Source organism: Pantherophis guttatus, chromosome 8, assembly GCF_059756535.1.
Source record: "Pantherophis guttatus breed Tessera chromosome 8, ASM5975653v1, whole genome shotgun sequence".
NCBI lineage: Eukaryota > Metazoa > Chordata > Lepidosauria > Squamata > Colubridae > Pantherophis > Pantherophis guttatus.
The window spans coordinates 6,877,312-6,899,187 of NC_142070.1; the positions used below are offsets into that span (position 1 = coordinate 6,877,312).

The following is a 21,876-nucleotide window of genomic DNA, read 5'->3' on the forward strand; positions in this document are numbered from 1 at the left end:
TCTATCTATCTATCTATCTATCTATCTATCTATCTATCTATCATCTATCTATCTATCTATCTATCTATCTATCTATCTATCTATCTATCTATCTATCTATCTATCTATCTATCTATCTATCTATCTATCAAATTTCTATACCGCCCTACTCCCGGAGGACTCAGGGCGGTGAACAGCCAAGATAAAATACAGATAATACAAACATTAAAAATCCATTAAAATTATTAAATATTTTGGCCAAAAACAAATTTAAAACACCCAATTTGTAAAACAGATTAAACGATTTAAAAATTTAAAAGAGGAGAGTTAGGCCAGGCCAGCCTGCTGAAATAAAAATGGTTTGAGAGCACGACGAAACGTGCGCAGATCCGGGATCCTCCGTATCTCCGGGGGGAGCTCGTTCCAGATGGTAGGTGCCCCCACAGAGAAGGCTCTCCCCCTGGGGGCCGCCAGTCGACACTGTTTGGCCGACGGCACCCTGAGAAGCCCCTCTCTATGGGAGCGTACTGGTCGGTGAGAGGCTATTGGTAGCAGAAGGCGGTCTCGTAAATACCCCGGTCTGATGACATGGAGCGCTCTAAAGGTGGTAACCAAAGCCTTGAAGCGCACCCGGAAGACCACCTTAGACCATCTTAGTGACTCTTCTCTGAACTTTTTTCAAGGTCTCAACATCTTTTTTGTAGTATCGTGACCAAAACTGGTTGCACTATTCCAGCTGTGGTCTTATTAAGGTTTTATAAAGTGGTACTAGTACTTCACATGATCTTGATTCTATGCCTCTGTTTATACCATCCAGGATTGTGTTAGGTTTTTGGGTGGCGGCTGCACACTGCTGGCTCATATTCAAATGATCATCCATCATCCACAATCCTGCAAGTGTGAACATATATTTCTCCCGTATCATCTTTACAGCCCAAGAAACTAGGGAGGGTCGTTTCCAGGGGTGGGCTTCAAAGATTTCAGCAACGGGTTCTCTGCCCGGTTGCTGGGTGGCCGTGGCCATGGTGGCCGTGGCCTAGTCAGCCTCCTGCACCACGGCAGGGGGGGGCATTTTCACCAGGCTCTGGAGGCTTTCCTGGGAGGGCAAAACTGCCTCCCCTGGGCTCCGGAGGCCCGTTTCCAACCTTCCGGAACTTCCGGGAGCCCGTTTTTCCCCCTCCGCATGGGCCCTGCACTTACCTCACATCCAAAATGAGCCATAAGGAGATTCCTGGGAGGGGAGGGGCAGAGTAGGCGGGACCAGCCAGGGGTGGGATTTGGAGGTTCTCCGAACCGGCCATAATGTTAGTTACGGGTTCTCCCGAACCCGGGTGAACCCATAGCAGCCCACCCCTGCTCCCTTCTGAGATCTTTGCCATGCCCATATTCCTTATCTGGGCTAACCTGCCTCTTATCTAACTATTCCCTTTGGCTGGAACTCCTTCCTCTGCCTCCCAAGGTTATTCTCACACACCAATACATACATTCTTCCTGTTTATGAACTCTGGGATCTTCTTGTTGTCCAGCTGACGTTACAATTCAGCATGATTTTACTCGGGGTTGAAATACGCCTGTGTAAAGAGGCATGAGAGTTGTTTTGGTGTAGTAGTTAAGGCTTCAGGCTAGAAACTGGGGGAGTGTGAGTTCTAGTCCTGCCTTAGGCAGAAAAGCTAGCTGAGTGACTTTGGGCCAGTCACATTCTCTCAGCCCTAGGAAACAGGCAATGGCAAGCTACTTGTGAAAAAGACTTGTCAAGAGAACAGCTTGTCCCAGCAGCGTCTGAGAATCGGAGAATCAGGGTTGAACTGCAGAGTCCTAGGTGCTCCCTCAGCTTGCTTGTTTCCTTGCAGGTGTTTCATGACCAAACTAGGTAGCATCATGAGTGCTGTGTGTTCTGGCACTGATGATATTACCTAGTGTGGTAATGAAATGTCTGCAAGAAAACAATCAAGCTCGGAGAGCACCAAGGACCCCACAGTCCTCCTCCTCTTCCTCCTCCTCCTCCTCCTCTTCCTCCTCCTCCTCCTCCTCCTCCTCTTCCTCTTCCTCCTCCTCCTCCTCCTCTTCTGCCTCTGTCTTTGCCTTTGCCTTTGCCTCCTTCTCCACCTCACACTGATTATGTTACCTAATGTGGTAATGAAATTGTCTGCAAGAAAACAATCACGCTCAGAGAGTATCAAGGATTCCATAGTTTTCCTCCTCCTCCTCCTCCTCCTCCTCTTCCTCCTCCACCTCTTCCTCCTTCTCCACCTCCACCTCACACTGATGATGATACCTAGTGTGGTAATGAAATGTCTGCAAGAAAGCAACCAAGGACACCACAATAATCCTACTAAATAAACATAAGAAACAGCTTTGGACTGGAAGCAATCCAATCCCCAGAGTAATCCAATTGCATTCAGTGGGGCTTACAGGGGCAACCATGGAAAACGTCTTGTGACATCTTAATGAAGAAATTCATCCTAGCATACGTTTTGGGGCATTAGGGACCCCTTATTTTTTGCATGAGTTGTGAGACATGCCATTACGAGACTAGAGAGTGTCTAGACACACACATATTTCATAACCGATAAATAATAAATGAAAGCTATCAGAAACATCTTGTAGCGATAGCAAAAGAAGAAAGTGCAGGCCAGGATAATTACCTAGCGATAGTAGACTTTCACAAAACACTGTGAACAGGACAAAAAAAACTGTGAATAATAAAATAAGTGATGTATGCCTGTAATGGAACAGATAACGCTTTAGAGTTAGCAAGGGAATCCCCTGGGAATTTGATATTTTCCGCATTGTTTCTTCTGTGTGTTTTAAGGTGTCCATGTCCTTACTTGGATTCAGAGGTTGGACTTCTTATTTCTGGGGAATATATATATATATATATATATTGCTGATAAAGAAATAAAGCGACATATAAATTTGGTATAAAATGGTTTGTCGTGAATGCGACTGCTTGAGGGCTCCTGGATTGGAGCTGAAAGATAGAAAATAGAAAAATACTGTACCTTTACAGGGAGGATACATGGGATGAAGGTGTGGCTAACTGATGACGGTTTATAAGTCTGAAATAGATCTATCTTAGTCTCCTTAGTCTCCCAATGGGCAGCAGGGAGCTTGCTGGCTGCTGGAAAAAGAGCCTAGAAACTAGTGGATTGTGATTTCACTGAACTAGGGCTGCATAAAAATCTTGGTTTACATAGGAAGAACCTGACTAAAGAGAAATACATACATACATACATACATGCATACATGCATACAAACATGCATGCACGCACGCACGCACATACATACACGCACATACACACACACATACACACACACACATATACATATACATATACATATACATAAACATAAACATAAACATAAACATAAACATAAACATAAACATAAACATAAACATAAACATAAACATAAACATAAACATAAACATAAACATAAACATATACATATATCCTGTTTCCCCAAAAATAAGACATCCCCTGATAAGAAGCCCAATCGGGCTTTTGAGCGCATGCCTCCCCCCAAAAATAAACCCTCCCCGAAAATATTTAAATGCAGAGCTGGAAATCAGATAAGATGGCAAGAGGAGTCCCATCTTGCTCCACGCGCCCCAAAATAATAAGACCTCCCTGAAAAAAAAAGAACAAATCCTAGGTGTTTATCTGAGCTAATCTTGTCAACTTTTGGCTTGCCTAATTGCATATCTGGAGTTTCTGTCTGACCCAGTCTTTCTGAATTACCAAATCTGCATTTCTAAAAGCTGGCTTCCTCAGTTTCTGCTTGGGGGCAGGGAGACTGGGGCTGGTTTCTGCCTCTCTTAAGACTTTTTTTCCATTTCTCCTTTAGAGGAAATATTCTATCCTGCCTTTTTTTTTAATATTCCCCAAAATATTTCATTCTTCTGGGGGAGGGGGGAGGGCTTCCCGCAATTTATATCCCATTGGACAATAAGAGGTCCGGTGTGCAGCAAATAAGGATTCTAGTTGTATCCTCTCTGTTTTTAACAGCCTCAAAAACAAAAAAATTGAAATTGTTCCTTTATTTATTACTCGGATATCATTAAAATAATGCTTAGCAAATACACGCTAGTCAAAAAATACTCTTCAGTAGAAATCGCTTGCTTGCCGCCCTGCCTGATGGAATCCCAGTTTTAGATATGTGTGGTTGTGTTTCCAATTTATACTTTATGGGAAGCCTCGCTTTTGCAAATTCACAGTCCCGCATAACACAAAACATGTGGAATCCGTAACTGCAGTTAAAACTGTTCACCCCTATCAAATGTTGCGGGGTGGGTACAAGTAGCCCTCGACTTACAACAGTTCATTTAGTGACCATTCAAAGTTACGACAACACTGGAAAAAAGTGACAATTTTTCACACTTACGAACTTCGCAGCGTCCCCACAATGCAAAAGCCAGGAATGGGATCAGTGGTGGGATTCAGCCAGTTCGCACCACTTCGGGAGAACCGGCTGTTAACTTTCTGAGCAGTTTGGCGAACTGGTTGTTGGAAGAAATCATTAGGGCAGAGAACCGGTTGTTAAATTACTTGAATCCCACCACCGGATGGGATGCAGCCGGTTCAGACTGGTTCGGGCGAACCAATAGCTCCGATGATCAGCTGAGAGCGAACTGGGTGAGATCATCCGTGGCTTTGGGCTGGAGTTCCATCAGTACCCTGATGATACTCAGCTGTACATCTCCACCCCAGGCCACCCCAATGATGCCCTTGAAGTAATGTCCCAGTGCCTGGAGGCCGTGCGGGCCTGGATGGGGAGAAACAGGCTCCGACTCAACCCTTCCAAGACCGAGTGGCTGTGGATTCCGGGGTCCCGATATAGCCAGCTGGTGCCATCGCTGGCTATTGGGGGCGAATCAGTGGCCCCCACAGAGAGGGCTCGCAACTTAGGCATCCTCCTGGATGCACGGCTGTCTTTAGAAGAGCACATGACGGCCGTGGCCAGCGGGGCTTTTTATCAGGTTCGCCTGATACGCCAGTTGCGCCCCTTTCTGGATTGGGACTCCCTATGCACGGTCACTCAAGCACTCGTCACTTCCCGCCTGGACTACTGCAATGCTCTCTACATGGGGCTCCCCTTGGGGTGCACCCGGAGGCTACAGTTAGTCCAGAATGCGGCCGCACAGGAGATTATGGGAGCGACGGGGTGCTCCCATATGACACCCCTCCTGCGCGAACTGCACTGGCTTCCTGTGGTCTTCCGGGTGCGCTTCAAGGTGTTGATGACCACCTTTAAAGCGCTCCATGGCTTAGGGCCGGGGTATCTGCGAGACCGCCTTCTGCCGCCAATAGCCTCCCACCGACCAGTTCGCTTGCACAGAGAGGGCCTCCTCAGGGTGCCGTCGGCCAGACAGTGCTGGCTGGCGACCCCCAGGGGGAGAGCCTTCTCTGTGGCAGCACCCGCCCTCTGGAATGACCTACATTACATCGGTTGAATCCCACCACTGGCTAAAGCCTAGCTTATTGTAAGAACAAATGTTTTTATTTCAGTGAAATATCTTTTGAATGTCTAAAATGCAGGGGAGGACGAAGCAGTGGAGATGTGAGTGATCAATCAACCGAAAACTGCTTTAACCCCTCTCTGTGGTTGAAAATGGATTTAAAGCCATTATTTCATTTGGAGTTGTAATGAGAAGGGCATCTCCTAAAATTAGGGGAGATGTCTTCAGCCGAACAATCTTTGCAGCCTCTAATAAATCCACATAATGCGGATAAATAAAGATGTCAGAGCTGTGTATGACATTTACCTCATCCTTGTTGCCAAATTCCACATTTCCTGACTTGTAGAGGCAAACCCCGTCCATTCGTCATTTTTATTTTATCTCTAATATTTCTTTAGCTTGCCTAAAACATCCCTAGCCAATTTTAGATTTCAGCAGACACGTTCTCAGAATAGCTACCCGTGTTTCCCCGAAAATAAGACCCTTTCTTATACTTTTCTGAACTCTGAAATTAGCGCTTGGCCTTATTGCTATGCGCTCAAAAGCCCGATTGGGCTTATTATCAGGGGATGTCTTATTTTGGGGGAAACAGGGTAACAAATCCAAGGGCAGCATCCTCAAAGCAACCCAATGAGGGCAGGTGGAGAGAAAGTAATAAACCAAGGATAAACCACACTTAAAATCTGGGTTGTAGCTAAACACTGTAGCCACTGAAATGGGTTTGGATCTTAAAAACCGAGTCCTCCTTTTCTCTAGATTAGCTAAACCCAAATCCTGCAACCGTTCTCTGTATGTTTTAGTCTCCAGGCCTTTAATTGTCTTAGTTGTTCTTCTTTGCACTTTTTCCAAAGTCTCAACATCTACATCTGTTTTTGTAATGTGGGTGACCACAATGTGGATGTCACGTACTGTGGTGATCTTTGCTAGCAGTGCTATATGGAAGTTGTGTGTCTCTCTCTTGTATGTTTGGGTGTTTATATCTTATATTGATGAAAGCACCAGGAATAGCTTTAATTCGGTTCCAACTGGCCCCCTTTGGCCCTGTCAAAAGATTGCACTGTGGGGTTGTGGGTTTTTTTTGGGGGGGGGAGGAAGAAAATGCAATTCTCGGGCAGTATTTTGTGCCAAAACACTTTTTTTTTGCAGAATTGATCTGCTTTTCAGATTTGCCAGGGAAGCTTTTAATGAAAGCTTATTCCAATTCTCTTTGCCGTCTTTTGACATTCTTTTCTATCTTCCTTCTGTGATTAATCAAACAGCTGCCAAGAAAACCAAAGCCTCCTCAATATTGCACAATGCTTTTCTCCTACTATTGCTGGCTTACGTACACTTTGGAAAATAGCTTTACAGGTAGTCGTCGACTTACGACCATAATTAAGTCCAAAAATTTCTGCTGCTAAGTGAGACATTTTATTAAAAGTGTTACTTTGCGGTTTTTAATACCTGTGTTTTCCCGAAAATAAGACCTGGTCTTATTTTCTTTTGGGTCCCAAAATAAGCACTAGGGCTTATTTTTGGGGGGTGTTTCTCCCACCTCAGTGTACGGAAGGGCCACTTCTTCTGCTTCCTCACAGTGGGGCAGGAGGCCGCATGACATGCCAGCGCCACCTCAAGGCAGGGAGGGATGGAGCTGCCCCATATGCCCTGCCCCATCTTACCTCAGGGCCCCTGCAGCCAGGCCACCCATGCCCCGACACAGGCACAGCATCAGCATCTCTGTCCAGCAGGAGCCCATGTGGCCACCAGCCCACTTCTACTTGCTCGCGGCTGCAACGGAGCAGAAGGCCGCTATCACAAGGTGAGACGGGTGGAGCTCCCCGAGAGCCCCCACTAGCTTACCTCAGGGCCCCCTCAGCCAGGCGAATCCATGTCCCGACACTTGCCTTGCCTCATGGCCTCACCACACCTCATGGCCTCCTGTTCCATTTATTTATTTATTTATTTATTTATTGATTGATTGATTGATTGATTTATTTATTTATTTATGAGATTTATATGCTGCCCTATCTCCAGCCGGACTCATGGCGGCTCACAACTGTTAAGAAACATCTCTAATAAAAAGTTAAAAATTAATCCAAAACTCATAATTTAACAGTTAAAAGTACAATGAAGACTAACAAGTTTAAATTAAATTAGAATTAAAACCCCATCAGTCCAGGCCGGCCCAACGAAACAGCCACGTTTTCAGGTCGCGGCGGAAAGAGCGGAGCTCGGGGGCCACCCGGAGCTCCAGAGGCAGTTGATTCCAAAGGGTAGGTGCCGCCCACAGAGAAAGCTCTCCCCCTGGGGGTCGCCAGCCGACACTGTCTGGCCGACGGCACCCTGAGGAGGCCCTCTCTGTGGGAACGCACCGGGCGATGGGAAGCTGTTGCTGGCTTCAGATGATCCCCCAAATATCCATGGCCATCGAACAAGTACTAGAAGTGAACCGACGGCCACGTGGGCTCCTGCGGCACATGGCTGCCGGTGCTGCCGCCATGAGGTAGATGTTGGGGCAGGGATGGTGTGGCTGCAGGAGCCCTGAGCTAAACCGGTGTGGGGCGTTGGGGCAGCTCCACTACCACCTCGCCTGACTTCGTGGCTGTGGTACCGCGAGTAACTAGACGGAATGGATAGTCGGCCGGCTGCGCAGGCTCTTAAGTAGAGCTTATTTTGGGGGTAGGGCTTATATTAGGCACACACGTAGAAATCATGGTAGGGCTTATTTTCAGGATAGGTCTTATTTTCAGGGAAACAAGGTATATTACTTTCGTTGGTTTGCTCTTTCCTGATAGCACTGGTTTATTTTTATAATTCAGTAGGCTGGATTCTTTACCTGTTTAAGCCCTCTTCCTTTTATTTTTTCCCCCCTCTCTAACCTAGGCTGGCATGATCAAAGTTGGTGAAGAGGAATTTTTCATTGAGCCCCTGGAGAAAGGCCAACAAATGGAGGAAGAGAGAGGACGGCTTCACATGGTTTATAGGAGGTCAGCAATTGCACAGAATTCATCCGATATTCTCCCTGATTTCCAAAGTAAAGGTATAGCTTCTGTCTACGGATCCTTCATTTACCATTTCTTTTGCTCCTTTCTTCAAGGTTTATTCCCTACAGGTAGTCCTCGACTTACGACCACTCGTTTAGCGACCATTCAGACTTACAACAACAGCCCTTTAAAATGTGACTTTCACGCTTAGGGCCGTTGCAGCTTCCTCGTGGTCACGTGACTAAAATTCGGACACTTGGCGACTGACTCATATTTATGACGGTTGCCGTATCCTGGAGTCATGTGATTTACCTTTGGCGACCTTCCGACAAATCAATGGAGAAGCCAGATTCGCTTAGCAACCGTGTTACTAAGTGAACCACTGCAGCAATTCTCTTAACAAATTGTAACGGAGGGCAAAATTTATTGAACGGCTGTCTCATTTAGCAATGGAAATTTCGGGCTCAATTGTGGTCGTAAGTTGAGGACTACCAGCGTCACTTTTCTTTGTTGGAAAAAGATGCCTGATTCAATTCAGTTGCTCAGTACTTCTAGAGTCTCTCTCTCTCTCTCTCCCTCCCTCCCTCCCTCTCCCTCTCTCTGACTGGGAATGGATGCTTTGGATCAATGGTGGTATTCAGTCGGTTCGGATCGATTCAGGCGAACTGGTAGTGGCCACCTGCGGTTGGGCCTGCCCACCTGCCCCGGCGCTATGCCATCCTATTTAGCCATGTTTTCTAAGCTGTGCACATGTGTGCAAGCCATGGGAGTGAGCAAAGCGCGTGCGTGGAAGGCCATGAGCATGTGCGGAAGGTCTGTGCGCTCACATTTTTGGTGCGTGGTGAACCAGTGATAAAATTATGTGAAATCCACCTCTGCTTCGAATCAATATTAGACGCCCAATTTTACATGGATCAATAGAGGAACAGGGTCCCTAAAAGTCAAGAGCCCAGAGGAGAAGGTCATAATGATCCACCAGGAATAGAGACATCAAGGCCTTTGTGTCATAGGATTGGCAGATAGAGGAGTGCCCGTGACACTGTCCTGTAAATCAAAAGTTTACTCAAGAGTAAACCCTTGTCCTGCCATAGCCTTGATGACCAATTGAGAGGGCTGTGGAGAACTTCAACAGGATTCTATGAAAGAGGTTCCAGAATACATAGAGGTGCAAATATACTCAACTAGCTGGACACCTGTGCTTCGCTATGAAACTATGTGATCGGGTGTGATAAATTGACACTTAAAGCCTGAAACATAATGTAGAATGTGTAACTCCGTAGCATCAGAGCGTGTTAATATAAGGCAACTGGCAGTTGGAACAGAAGGGGAGGGGGAGTAGAATGTCCCAGCCCGCAGGCCGGATGAGTCACGTGCTGGCCACGCCCACTCCCGGTTTAGCGAAGGAGTAGCATCAGAGCGTGTTAATATAAGGCAACTGGCAGTTGGGACAGAGTTCCTTTCAGGTGGGGAGACGGAGTAGAACACTGAACTCCTTAGCATCAGAGCGTGTGAATATAATACTGTATATGAAATAATAATGATCTGATGGTCATTTCGAAAAATCCTTTCTTAGCGAGCACCTAGAAGCCAAGAGGATCATACGTGCCAAATTTCAAGTTTGTAGGCTTAACGGTTCTGGAGATTTCGTGATGATGCGTGAGTGGTTTTCGCTTTTATATATATAGATTTTCACAGCTGTCAGCGTGCACAGCCATGATACAAATCGGCTGTGCCTGTATCTGCATGCAAAGACAGCCGACAGCTTCCAAAGCAGTAAAAAGATGCAGCTGCTTTAATGATACAAAAGGATATGTGGCCCCATGGAGTCTGACACATTATTTTTGAAGGATTTGCACAGGCCTATTAGGATATCCTTTAAAGTTGCTGGGTAAAGACCCGGGAAAAGACATAGCTACTTTAAAGGGTTGCAGATAGATAGGCTTGGGAATCTCGGAAGCGTCCTTTTTTGAAGTGAATTCATAGAGCCGCCTCTGACGTTCAGCAGCTGAATGTGGGAAGGCTTTGAAAGTTAAGTGGATCAAAATCTGAAGTTTTGTAGCAGAGCAGGGTAGAAGTTACATGGGAGCGGCGGGGCGCTCCCATGTAACACCTCTCCTGCGCGAGCTGCATTGGCTCCCAGTGGTCTTCCGGGTGCGATTCAAGGTGTTGATTAACATCTTTAAGGTGTTGATTAACATCTTTAAAGGGCTCCATGGCTTAGGACCTGGGTACCTACAGGACCGCCTTCTGCTACCGACAGCCTCCCACCGGCCAGGGCGGGGTTCCTCGGGGTGCTGTCGGTCAGACAATGTCGACTGGCGACCCCCCGGGGGGAGAGCCTTCTCAGTGGGGGCTCCTGCCCTCTGGAACAAGCTGCCTCCAGAGGTACGGAGGATCCCGGACTTGTGCACCTTCCGCCGTGCCCTGAAGACTTTGTTATTCCAGCAAGCCGGGCTAGCCTAATTTTAACGGTTTTAAATTTTAAATTGGATTTTAATGGGATGTTTTTAATTGTGGGCCAAAGGATTTAATCTGGTTTTAAATTGTTTTTAACTTTTATATTTATGTATTTGATCTTGGCTGTTCACTGCCCTGAGTCCCTCGGGAGAAGGGCGGTATATAAATATAATTAAATAAATAAATAAAATAAATAAGTACAAGTTGCCTTCTGAAGTTCTGTTGTGGGTCTCTGCATGCTTGAATCTTAGGATTTTTTTAGCTGTAAACTGACATTGTGTGCCGTGTTCTTGTTTTTCCTTGCTTCCTAACCTTACGTCTACTGAATTGCCTTACTGTTACCTCAAGGAAGCTTCCCTCCCTCCCTCCCTCCCTCCCTCCCTCCCTTTACAAGTGGGATTTCATCAGGGTGATGATGAATACATCCTTCCAACTCGGTTATTCTATGTAGAGTATATATTCTATATAGAGTATAGAGTACAGAGGGATAGAATCAGGAACACGTGAAGTGTTAATACCACTTTATAAGGCCTTGGTAAGGCCACACTTGGAATACTGCATCCAGTTTTGGTCGCCACGATGTAAAAAAGATGTGGAGACTCTAGAACAATGGTCACCAGCTGAGTTAAATTTTAAATTGATTTTAAATTGGGTTGTTTTAATTTACGGCCAAAACATTTAATTATTTTAAACTGTTTTTAAATTTTGTATGTCCTGTTTTTTACTTTGGCTGTTCACTGCCCTGAGTCCTATTTGGAGAAGGGCGGTATAGAAATTGAAACAAACAAATAAATAAATAAATAAATAAATGGTCCGTAAGAAAATTTTGGTGGTCCGCAGGAAAAATCTTTGCATTTTTCTATTTTTAAAATATTGCATTAAATCAGGGATCCTCAAACTATGGCCCGCCAAAGCAATTAATCCCACTCGCTGAAGGGATGGGGTCCTTCAGGCACTCAGTTTGGCTCCCTGTTTACTAGCTCCAGCTAGTCTAGGTGAGTCCAGGTGCTTCAGTGAGTGGCGCACAAAACTTCAGCTGGGCTCCTCGAGAGACTGAGTTTGCAGAGAGGGCGATCTAGCTCCTGGGCTGGCTACAAGACAAACATTCATTCTTGGCCGTATTTGAGATTCCTAGCTGCAATGGACAGCAAAGCTAGGCTTGACCCCGGGCACTTCTCTCTGTTAATAGGCGGCCAAACTAAGTGCCTGAAGGACCCCATCCTATCACTAATTCATATTAGTGGTCCGTGGGATTTAAAATTATGATTTTAGTGATCCCTGAGGTCCAAAAGGTTGGTGACCCCTGCTCTCGAAAGAGTGCAGAGAAGAGCAATGAAGATGATTAGGGGACTGGAGGCTAAAACCTATAAAGAACAGTTGCTGGAACTGGGTATGTCTAGTTTAATGAAAAGAAGGACTAGGGGAGACATGATAGCAGTCTTCCAATATCTCAGGGGCTGCCCCAAAGAAGAAGGAGTCAAGCTATTCTCCAAAGCACCTGAGGGCAGGAGAAGAAGCAATGGGTGGAAACTAATCAAGGAGAGAAGCAACTTAGAACTAAGGAGAAATTTCCTGACAGTGAGAACAATTAACCAGTAGAACAACTTGCCTCCAGAAGTTATGAATGCTCCAACACCGGACATTTTTAAGAAGAGGTTGGATAACCATTTGTCTGAACTGAGGTAGGGTTTCCTTGCCTAAGCAGGGGGTTGGACTAGAAGACCTCCAAGGTCCCTTCAAACCCTGTTATTCTACTCTATTCTCTATTCTGTATTCTATTCGGAATGATGCTAAGCCCTCCAAGAGAGATGCAGAAGAACTGTTCCTTCAACAACCAAGCGATTAGGAAGATCATCGAGAAGAGCATCCCTCTTCCTAGCCAAAAATCAGTCAGAACCTTGTCCCCATTCAACCTGGCAAGGAAGACCCAAAAAAAGGAACATGATGGGAAGCAAAAGTCTCTACCCAGTGCGGCACGTAAGGGAACAGCAATCCTTTGAGGAAATTTTCTTCAAGAGCCAAACTACTGGGTAGTCCCGTTTCATAAATAAATAGGGAACAGCTCCAAAGAAACTGAGGCAAGCAATTAAGCTGTGTTAGCACTTAGCAGGCCAATTTTTCTCCACCGAATGTCTTCCTGATGCGTTCACAGACATCTTCTGGTTCTCCATAAAATCTCTTTCTCCCTCCGCGTTGTCACACACAAACAGACACATACATCCCAAATATCTGAAAGAAGGTTTAGTCTGGCTAGAGAAATCAAGAAAGTTGTTTAGTCTGGAATGGGAGGCCAGCCAAGTTCTCCCAAGGGTCACCCTAGGTCAGCTCATTCTTGGAAGCCAAAGAAAGTGAAATAAAAGCGACTGGATGATTGTAGACAACCAGTATGTCTAGACTCTTCTATACCTCCCTACGGATTTGAAATTTCCTTCGCTTTTTGAATTTAGAAGGAGAGTTACTAGTCCATATTATTTTGGGGATATTCCCTACACACCATTCATTTCCAGTTATACAATTCAATTTATTTATTTATTTTTTACAGTTGGCAGAATGTCTGAGCAGAGTCTCCGTTGACTGCTCGGTACACATAGCAAACTAATAAAAAAAAAGCTTGAATTTTTCAAGTGTTGAGAGATATATTGTTGTTGTTGTTAGTTGCGATGTTGTGTCCGACGCATCACGACCCCATGGACAATGTTCCTCCAGGCCTTCCTGTCCTCTACCATCCTCTGGAGTCCATTTAAGCTCACGCTGACTGCTTCAGTGACTCCATTCAGCCACCTCGTTCTCTGCCGTCCCCTTCTTCTTTTGCCCTCAATCTTTCCCAGCATTAGGCTCTTCTCCAGGGAGTCCTTCCTTCTCATTAGGTGGCCAAAGTATTTGAGTTTCCTCTTCAAGATCAGGCCTTCTAAAGAGCAGTCAGGGTTGATCTCCTCTAGGACTGACCGGTTGGATCGCCTTGCAGTCCAAGGGACTCGCAGGAGTCTTCTCCAGCACCAGAGTTCAAAGGTCTCCATTCTTTAATGCTCAGCATGACTTATGGTCCAACTTTCACAGCCAGACATTGCAACTGGGAAAACCATAGCCTTGACTATACGCACTTTTGTTGGCAAGGTGATGTCTCTGCTTTTTAGTATGCTGTCTAGATTTGCCATAGCTTTCCTCCCCAGGAGCAAGCGTCTTTTAATTTCTTGACTGCAGTCCCCATCTGCGGTGATCTTGGAGCCCAGGAAAATAAAATCTGTCACTACCTCCATTTCTTCCCCATCTATTTGCCAGGAATTGAGAGGGCCAGATACCATAATCTCAGTTTTCTTAATGTTGAGTTTCAAGCCAACTTTTACTTGTTGCTAACTATTAAGATCCTCAAATGTTCCCAAGTGGGCAAGAGACTCTTGTTTTTCTCACACTCCGCGATTCCACCCTCTGTGGGTGGAATCCGATTCCTTTATATAAAACCGCTTGTGGTCATTTGTAGAACAACAATCATAAAAAGTGTCCTTCAGTTATGAAGCAGGCATCCAAATTCTGTAAGCCTCCTTCGTTTATGGGAAGTCTGCTCCCAGTCGTCACGTCAACGGCTGAAAAAAAATCAGGCCGTTCGAATGAATACAGGTAGTCCTCGACTTACAACAGTTCATTTAGTGACCATTCAAAGTTACAACATCACTGGAAAAAAATTGTGACTTATGACCATTTTTTCACACTTATAACCGTTGTAGCATTCCCATGATCCCATGATTTATATTTGAGTGCTTGGCAACGGACTCACATTTATGTCCAGGGGTCACATGATTGCTTTTTGCGACCTTTTGACAAGCAAAGTCCATGGGGAAACCAGATTCACTTAACAACCACGTTATTAGCAACAGCAATGGCGCTTAGATTTATATGCCACTTTACAGTGCTTTACAGCCCTCTCTAAGCGGTTTACAGAGTCAGCCTATTGCCCCCAACAATCTGGGTCCTCATTTCACTGATCCTGGAAGGATGGAAGGATGAGTCAATCTTGAGCCGGTCAGGATCGAACTGCTGACGGTTGGCAGAATTAGCCTGTAATGCTACATTCTAACCACTGCACCAGTAGGAGAGCGAATGAAAAAGGGAATTAAGAGAGGGGAAGGAAGGAAGGAAGGAAGGAAGGAAGGAAGGAAGGAAGGAAGGAAGGAAGGAAGGAAGGAAGGAAGGAAGGAAGGAAGGGGGAGGGAGGGAGCGAGGGAGGGAGGGAGAGCAATAGCACTTAGACTTATATACCACTTCACAGTGCTTTACATCCCTCTCTAAGCAGTTTACAGAGTCAGCCTATTGCCCCCAACAATCTGGGTCCTCATTTCACCAATCCTGGAAGATGGAAGGATGAGTCAATCTTGAGCCGGTCAGGATCGAACTGCTGACGATCGGCAGAATTAGCCTGCAATGCTGCATTCTAACCACTGCATGAGCAGGAGGGCGAATGAAAAAGGGAATTAAGAGAGGGGAAGGAAGGAAGGAAGGAGGGAGGGAGGGAGGGAGGGAGGGAGGGAGGAAGGGAGAGCAATAGCACTTAGACTTAAATACCACTTCACAGTGCTTTACAGCCCTCTCTAAGCGGTTTACAGAGGCAGCCTCTTGCCCCCAACAATCTGGATCCTCATTTTACCCACCTCAGAAGGATGGAAGGCTGAGTCCACCTTGAGCCTGGTGAGATTCGATCTGCCAAACTGCTGGCAGCCGGTGATCAGCAGAAGTAGCCTGCAGTACTGCACTCTAACCACTGCGCCACCGCGGCTCTTAATTTGACAACTGCTGTGATTCACTTAACAAACGTGGCAAGAAAAGTCGTAAAATGGGGCAAAACTCACTTCACAAATTTCTCACATAAATTTTGGGCTCAGTTGTGGTCGTAAATCGAGGACTACCTGTATAAAGGTTTATTGCAAGCTTGTGCTGTTTACAAGAATCTGAAGTGCTAAGGACAAAGCAATAGATAAGAATAAATAGAATTCAAGGTGTACTGGACTTATTGGTAGATTGTTTGTGGGCGCGAAGGGATTCAAGACTGATAACATGTTTGACCTCTCCCTCGGGCCCAGCCTGGACATCTCCTACAGAAATGTTGGGCTCAGTTGTGGTCATGAGTTGAGGACTACCGGGAGTCTATAGGTTACAGGTAGCCCTCGACTTACGACCCCTATTGAGCCCAAAATTTCTTGCAGTTAAGTGAAACATTTGTTAAGCGAATTTGCCCCGTGTTGTGACCTTTCTTGCCAGGGTTGTTAAGTGAATCACTGGAGTTGTTAAATTAGTCAAACGGCTGTTAAGTGAGTCTGGCATCTCCGTTGACTTTGCTTGTGAGAAGTTTGCCAAAGGGGAATCACGTGACCTCGGGACACTGTAACGGTCGTAAATGTGAGTCAGTTGCCAAGCGTCTGAATTTTGATCACATGACCATGGGGATGCTACAGCGGTCGTAAATGTGAAAACTGGTTGTAAGTCACTTTTTTTCAGTGCCGTTGTAACTTTGAACAATCACTAAACGAACTGTTGTAAGTCGAGGACTACCTGTATAGTTTCTCCTGTTGGGCAGGGGGTTGGACTAGAAGACCTCCAAGTTCCCTTTCAACTCTGTTATTCTGTATTTTTTATTATTATTAAATCCTGTGCTGTGTCTCAAATGGCTCAGGAGAGGGGGAAAAAAATATAAAGTTGAATTAAGAATGAGAAAGAGGAGGTGTTCAAAGTTAACTTTACTTTTCTTCTGATACTCAAGCATTTAGGGAATTATAACAACCTTCATGGCATTTTTTGAAGCCACACCTGAAAAGATCTTCAAAGGATCCCAAACGAAGCCAAATTGAGAAAACATTTCTTCCTAGTGTTGTGGCCCGCCAGTGACCCAGGATTGCTGGCAGCAGATTCGGACAGTGAGGAGGTTGGAGAGGAACGTGGGCCAGTCCTGGAGTCTGGGGAAGGCTCGGACGAGGGCTCTGAGTCGGAGGCAGAGTGGAGGCCAAAGCCATCTGGTAGTTCTTTGCTGCCTCCGGAGTGTCCGGAGTCTGACATCAGTGAGGGAGAAGAACAGCTTGAACCTGTTCCCAGTGTGGGCATGCGCAGAGCTGCCAGGAGACAGGAACAATTAAGAAAACAGGGTCAACTTGAGAGTAAGGCTTGGAGATGATTGGCCCCTCCCAGAAGACATAAAAGAGAAGTGAACGGGACGTGAGCTTTTGCAGGAAGCAATTAGTTCATCTGGTCTGGAAAAGTTCTGTTTGACTCTGTGCTAAGTTTAGCCTTGTTCTGCATGTGGCAATTAGTTCTCTGGCAGCATTCCAAGGGAGATAAGGTGGGTGTTTGTAAACACTCCCCTGCAAGACTGTTTGAGAAGCCTTTCAGACTGGGAATGACAATAATTCACAGCCGTATGAATTAAAGAGGTTTGCCGGGACTAAGTTCGTGTTGTATATTTTCTAAGGAAGCCAAGTTTCCAAAACTAGAAAATCCAATTTTATCAAAGACACCCAAAAGAAGCGTTGTACCTGAATTAAACAGCAGGAATGACCGGCCAGGATTTTTGGAGGTGGCTCGTTGTTGCCTCTTGACTTGATGTATTATAAAACTCAAAAGATGCCCAGAAGCTGGGCTATAAGTAGAAGAAGACATGCAAAGCTCAGCTGAAATTATTCGTATTATTTTTAAACCAAATTCTTGGACAAGATTCCGCTCTATGGAGACTCGGGGGAGAAAGCCCTAACTTTACTTTCTGTTGGCAACAGCAAATCAGCCTCGGCTGTATGCAAATATTTGCATCTGGAAAAATTACAGGGAAAACCCACAAAACGCTACCCAGATTGTGGAAAGCATAGCTGTCCCTCCTGGCACCAGATTTAGTTCTTGCCCATAAATCTCGGTCGGCTGGAAAAAGAAAACAAACAAACAAAAAAAAAAACGCCCATAATATCCTAGAATTTGGGGAACATCGGGGATATCTTGTGTTGTGCCTGCTGCATGGATTTGCTTTCCCTGATAATCCTGCAGAGCAGGAGGGAGCTAAGTTTTGTATTTCAGCACAGTTTGGAAGTTTTGCAATGCCGCTCGAAAAGGAATGGAGAAAAAGGTTAAGATTGCAAACATTTTAGGGCGCAATTACTTTCGAAATAATTTCGAAGAGGAATGTGGGCTAAGGAGTGCATAGATGCAGTTAATCCTCGATTTTACGACCCCAAGGGATTGTTGTTACCATGTGGTAAGACAGCCGGCTAATACATTGTAAAAACAAGCAAATAAAATAAAAAACTGGGGGCCAGAATTTCCATTGATAAGGAAGGCGGTGAATTACTAGGACAGTGATGGCTTATCGTTTTGCTGTCGCAGGCCAAAAATGGGGGGAGCTCGGGGAGTTTGCGGGCAGGCGTGCCTACACTCAATTCAATGCACCCCGCACATGTGCACGTGACCCCCCCGCCACTCCCCCAGCTTTTGGCAAGTGATGGAACAGTGGGCCCATTTTTCACCCTCCCCAGGCTCCAGAGACTTTCTAGGACCCTGGGGAGGGCAAAAACTGCCTTCCCGACCCTCCTGGAGGCCCCCCGGAGGCTGGAAATAGCCTGTTTCCTGACTTCCGGTGGGCCCGGAAGGGCTAAAAATTGGGTGGCCGGCGCACGCATGTGTGTTGGAGCTCAGCTAGGGCAACACTTGTGTCCCCACAGATACGGCTCCACATGCCACCTGTGGCATGCATGCCATAGGTTCGCCATCACGGTACTAGGTGAATCGCTCCTGATTTTATACCCCCCCCTTTTTTTGGCCACAAAGGTTAAGTCAATCACTGCAGCCGTTAAGCGAATCATGGCCATTAAGCACATCTCATTATTATTATATATAAGTAAACAATATTCTATTACTATTATTATTAGCATTATTATGATTAAGATTGGACTGTGTAAGTAAAATGACTCAGACTATGCAATGTTCATTAGGCACCTATGTTGATTAAAATTATGATTATGATTATGATTATGATTATGATTATGAATAATAATAATAATAATAATAATAATAATAATAATAATAATAATAATAATAATAATAATAATAATAATAATACTTGGTTGATACCTAGGATGCTGGCAGCAACCTGTATCAACCATTAGTACCAGTCAATCATATTTGTGATGCATTTTTGAATGTTCAGTTGACTGAGTTTCATGTTTAATGAATAAAAGAGATAATAATAATAATAATAATAATAATAATAATAATAATAATAATAATAATAATAATAATAATAATAATAATAATAGGAAAAGTTATAGAAAATTAGAAGGTGAAGATCTTGTGGGACTTTCGAATACAGACAGATCGTCACTTGCAACACAACACACCAGATATCACAGTTGTCGAAAGCTGAAACATACAATTTATTGACATCGCGGTACCAGGAGACGCCAGAGTCGAAGAAAAAGAACTGGAAAAAATCACAAAATATCGCAACCTGGCCATCGAAACTACACGGCTATGGATGAAACATGTAAGAGTGATACCCATTGTCATCGGGGCACTTGGTACCATGTCCAAGAATTTTATAAGATACACGAACAAATTGCAGCTTCCTGCAATAACACTAGCGGAACTGCAAAAAACTGTGCTACTCGGAACATTGTATATCTTAAGAAGGTACTTGGTTGATACTTAGGACCCTGGCAACAACCCGTATTAATCATTAGCACCAGTCAATGGTATTTGTGATGCATTTTTGAATGTTCAGTTGACTGAGTTTCATGTTTAATGAATAAAGATAATAATAAGAATAATAAGAATAATAAGAATAAGAGTAACAACAACAATAACAACAACAACAATCTCATCAGAAAGGTGCAAAAGGTGATCACTTGAAGTGAGTCGTGCTCCATTTTATGATCTTTCTTGACACAGTTGTGAAGTGAATCACGGCAGTTGTTAAGTGAGCAATACGGTTGTTAAGTGAATCGGGCTTCCACTGGCTTGTCAGAAGGTCGCAAAAGGGGATTATATGATTCCCGGCCACCACCACTGTCGTAAATACGAGTCAGTTGCCAAGCATCCAAATTTTGATCACATGATGACAAGAACGTTGCAATAGTCGTCACTTTTTTCCCGTGCCGTCGTAACTTCAAACGGTCACTAAAAGAATGGATGTAAGTCGAGGACTACCTGTAATCAATTATGAAGTCCTTCAGTCTCCTTCAAAAATACCGATCCGGCTTTGAAAAAGCCCTTTATTCTTTTCCTACAGAAATATTTATTGGAGAGAACTCATCGATTCTTTACTTGCCTTGTCAAAATAGAGTTGGAAGGGACCTTAGAGGTCTTCTAGTCCAACCCCTTGATCAGGCAGGACACCTTGCCCATAGTTCCCACACGTCTTTGTCCATGGGAATAAAATCCTTGCGTAGTACGCAACCTGTTTGTCAGCTGTCTCGGGGAAACTTATCTGCAGGAAAGCCAAATTCACCTCTTTCCCGCTCCGCTTCCCTCTTTTCATTAGCCAGTTTACAGAAAAGCCCTGAGGGAAATTATCTTATTTCCCTTGAGAGCTGCAGTAAAGTGAAAGCATCGGAAATCTACAGGGAAATGACTCGTGGGAAGAACGTGGCTTGTCCCCGTGGGAAACGTTCCCACTAGGCTAAGTCACTGCCGTGTTTATTCTGGAATAAAGAAAAAAAAAAGTTTGGGGAATGTGCGTAAATCATCCCGAAGGACATCATCCATTTCGCAATTTCGTGATCCAGCTTGCGTAAGATGAACCGGCCCTCCTTCTCCAGAGAGTCAGATTGCACAATTTATTTTATTTATTTTTATTTTATTCATTTATTTATTTCGCCAAGCACGTATTAGATAACAGATATAAGTATAAACATGATTATGAATACATGAAATGGGCACGAAGAAATGGGGACAGTAGGATAGGGATGGAAGGCACGCTGGTGTGCTTTTTTTAAAATTTGATTTATATGCCGCCCTTCTCCGGAGACTCAAGGCGGCTTACAATGTGTTAAGCAATAGCCTTCATACTTTTGTATATTTATACCAAGTCAGTTTATTGCCCCCACAAACTGGGTCCTCAATTTACCTACCTTAGAAAGGATGGAAGGCTGAGTCAACCTTGAGCCTGGGGAGATTCGAACTTGCAGTAATTGCAGGCAGCTGAATATTAATAACAGGCTATTAGTCTGCTGCGCCACCAGATTAATGCACGCCCCTTACAGACCTCTTAGGAATGGGGTGAGGTCAACAGTAGACAGTCTAAGGTTAAAGTTTTGGGGGTTTGGGGATGAAACCACAGAGTCAGTTGGTGCATTCCAGGCATTGACCACTCTGTTGCTGAAGTCGTATTTTCTGCAATCGAGTTTGGAGCAGTTTACTTTAAGTTTGTATCTATTGTGTGCTCGTGTGTTGTTGCGGTTGAAGCTGAAGTAGTCATTGACAGGTAGGACACGTTGTGGAAGATAATTTTGTGTACTACGCTTAGGTCAGACTGAAGGCGGTGTAATTCTAAGTTGTCTTAAGCCCAAAACTTCAAGCCTGGTGGCATAAGGGATTCTGTTTTGAGCAGAGGAGTGGAGGACTCTTCTCGTGAAATATCAATTGTTCTTAAAATATCTTAAGTGTCTCTGTGTGTGTGTGTCTGTGTTTGTGTGTGTGTGTGTGTGTGCTGCTTGTCTCTAGGCGAGTATCTCGCATGACGGAGTTCAGGAAGGTCTGGTTGGAAGAGGACGTTCTCTTAGAATGAAGTCAAAACATAATTTCGGTTGCAAAACCAAGAAGGAGGGATGGGTGAGGTCATTTTGTGTTGCTCTGCTTGGCGTTGGAGTCGCCAAGATAAATTGAGCGAGAAGAAGGGGAAAACCCACTCATTTTTCTCCTTTTCCCACTGTCTGATATGGTGAGAGTAAGAATGATTAGGGGAACTGGAGGCGAAAACATAACGAAGAAGAGTTACAGGAATTGGATGGGTCTAATCTAATGAAAAGAAGGACTAGGGGAGACACGATAGCGGCGTTC

At 44.8% G+C, this 21,876-nt stretch overlaps 1 protein-coding gene across 2 annotated transcripts in view; it reads left to right on the forward strand.

Moving 5' to 3' along the window:
• ADAMTS3 (ADAM metallopeptidase with thrombospondin type 1 motif 3) overlaps window positions 1–21,876 on the forward strand; it is a 167,568-nt gene that overhangs the window by 37,239 nt on the left and 108,453 nt on the right. For both annotated transcript variants that reach the window (XM_060687042.2, XM_087875227.1), the window contains exon 4: window positions 8,300–8,456. In XM_060687042.2, the coding sequence (XP_060543025.2) occupies window positions 8,300–8,456 (157 nt within the window). The remainder of the gene's footprint in view (window positions 1–8,299; window positions 8,457–21,876) is intronic.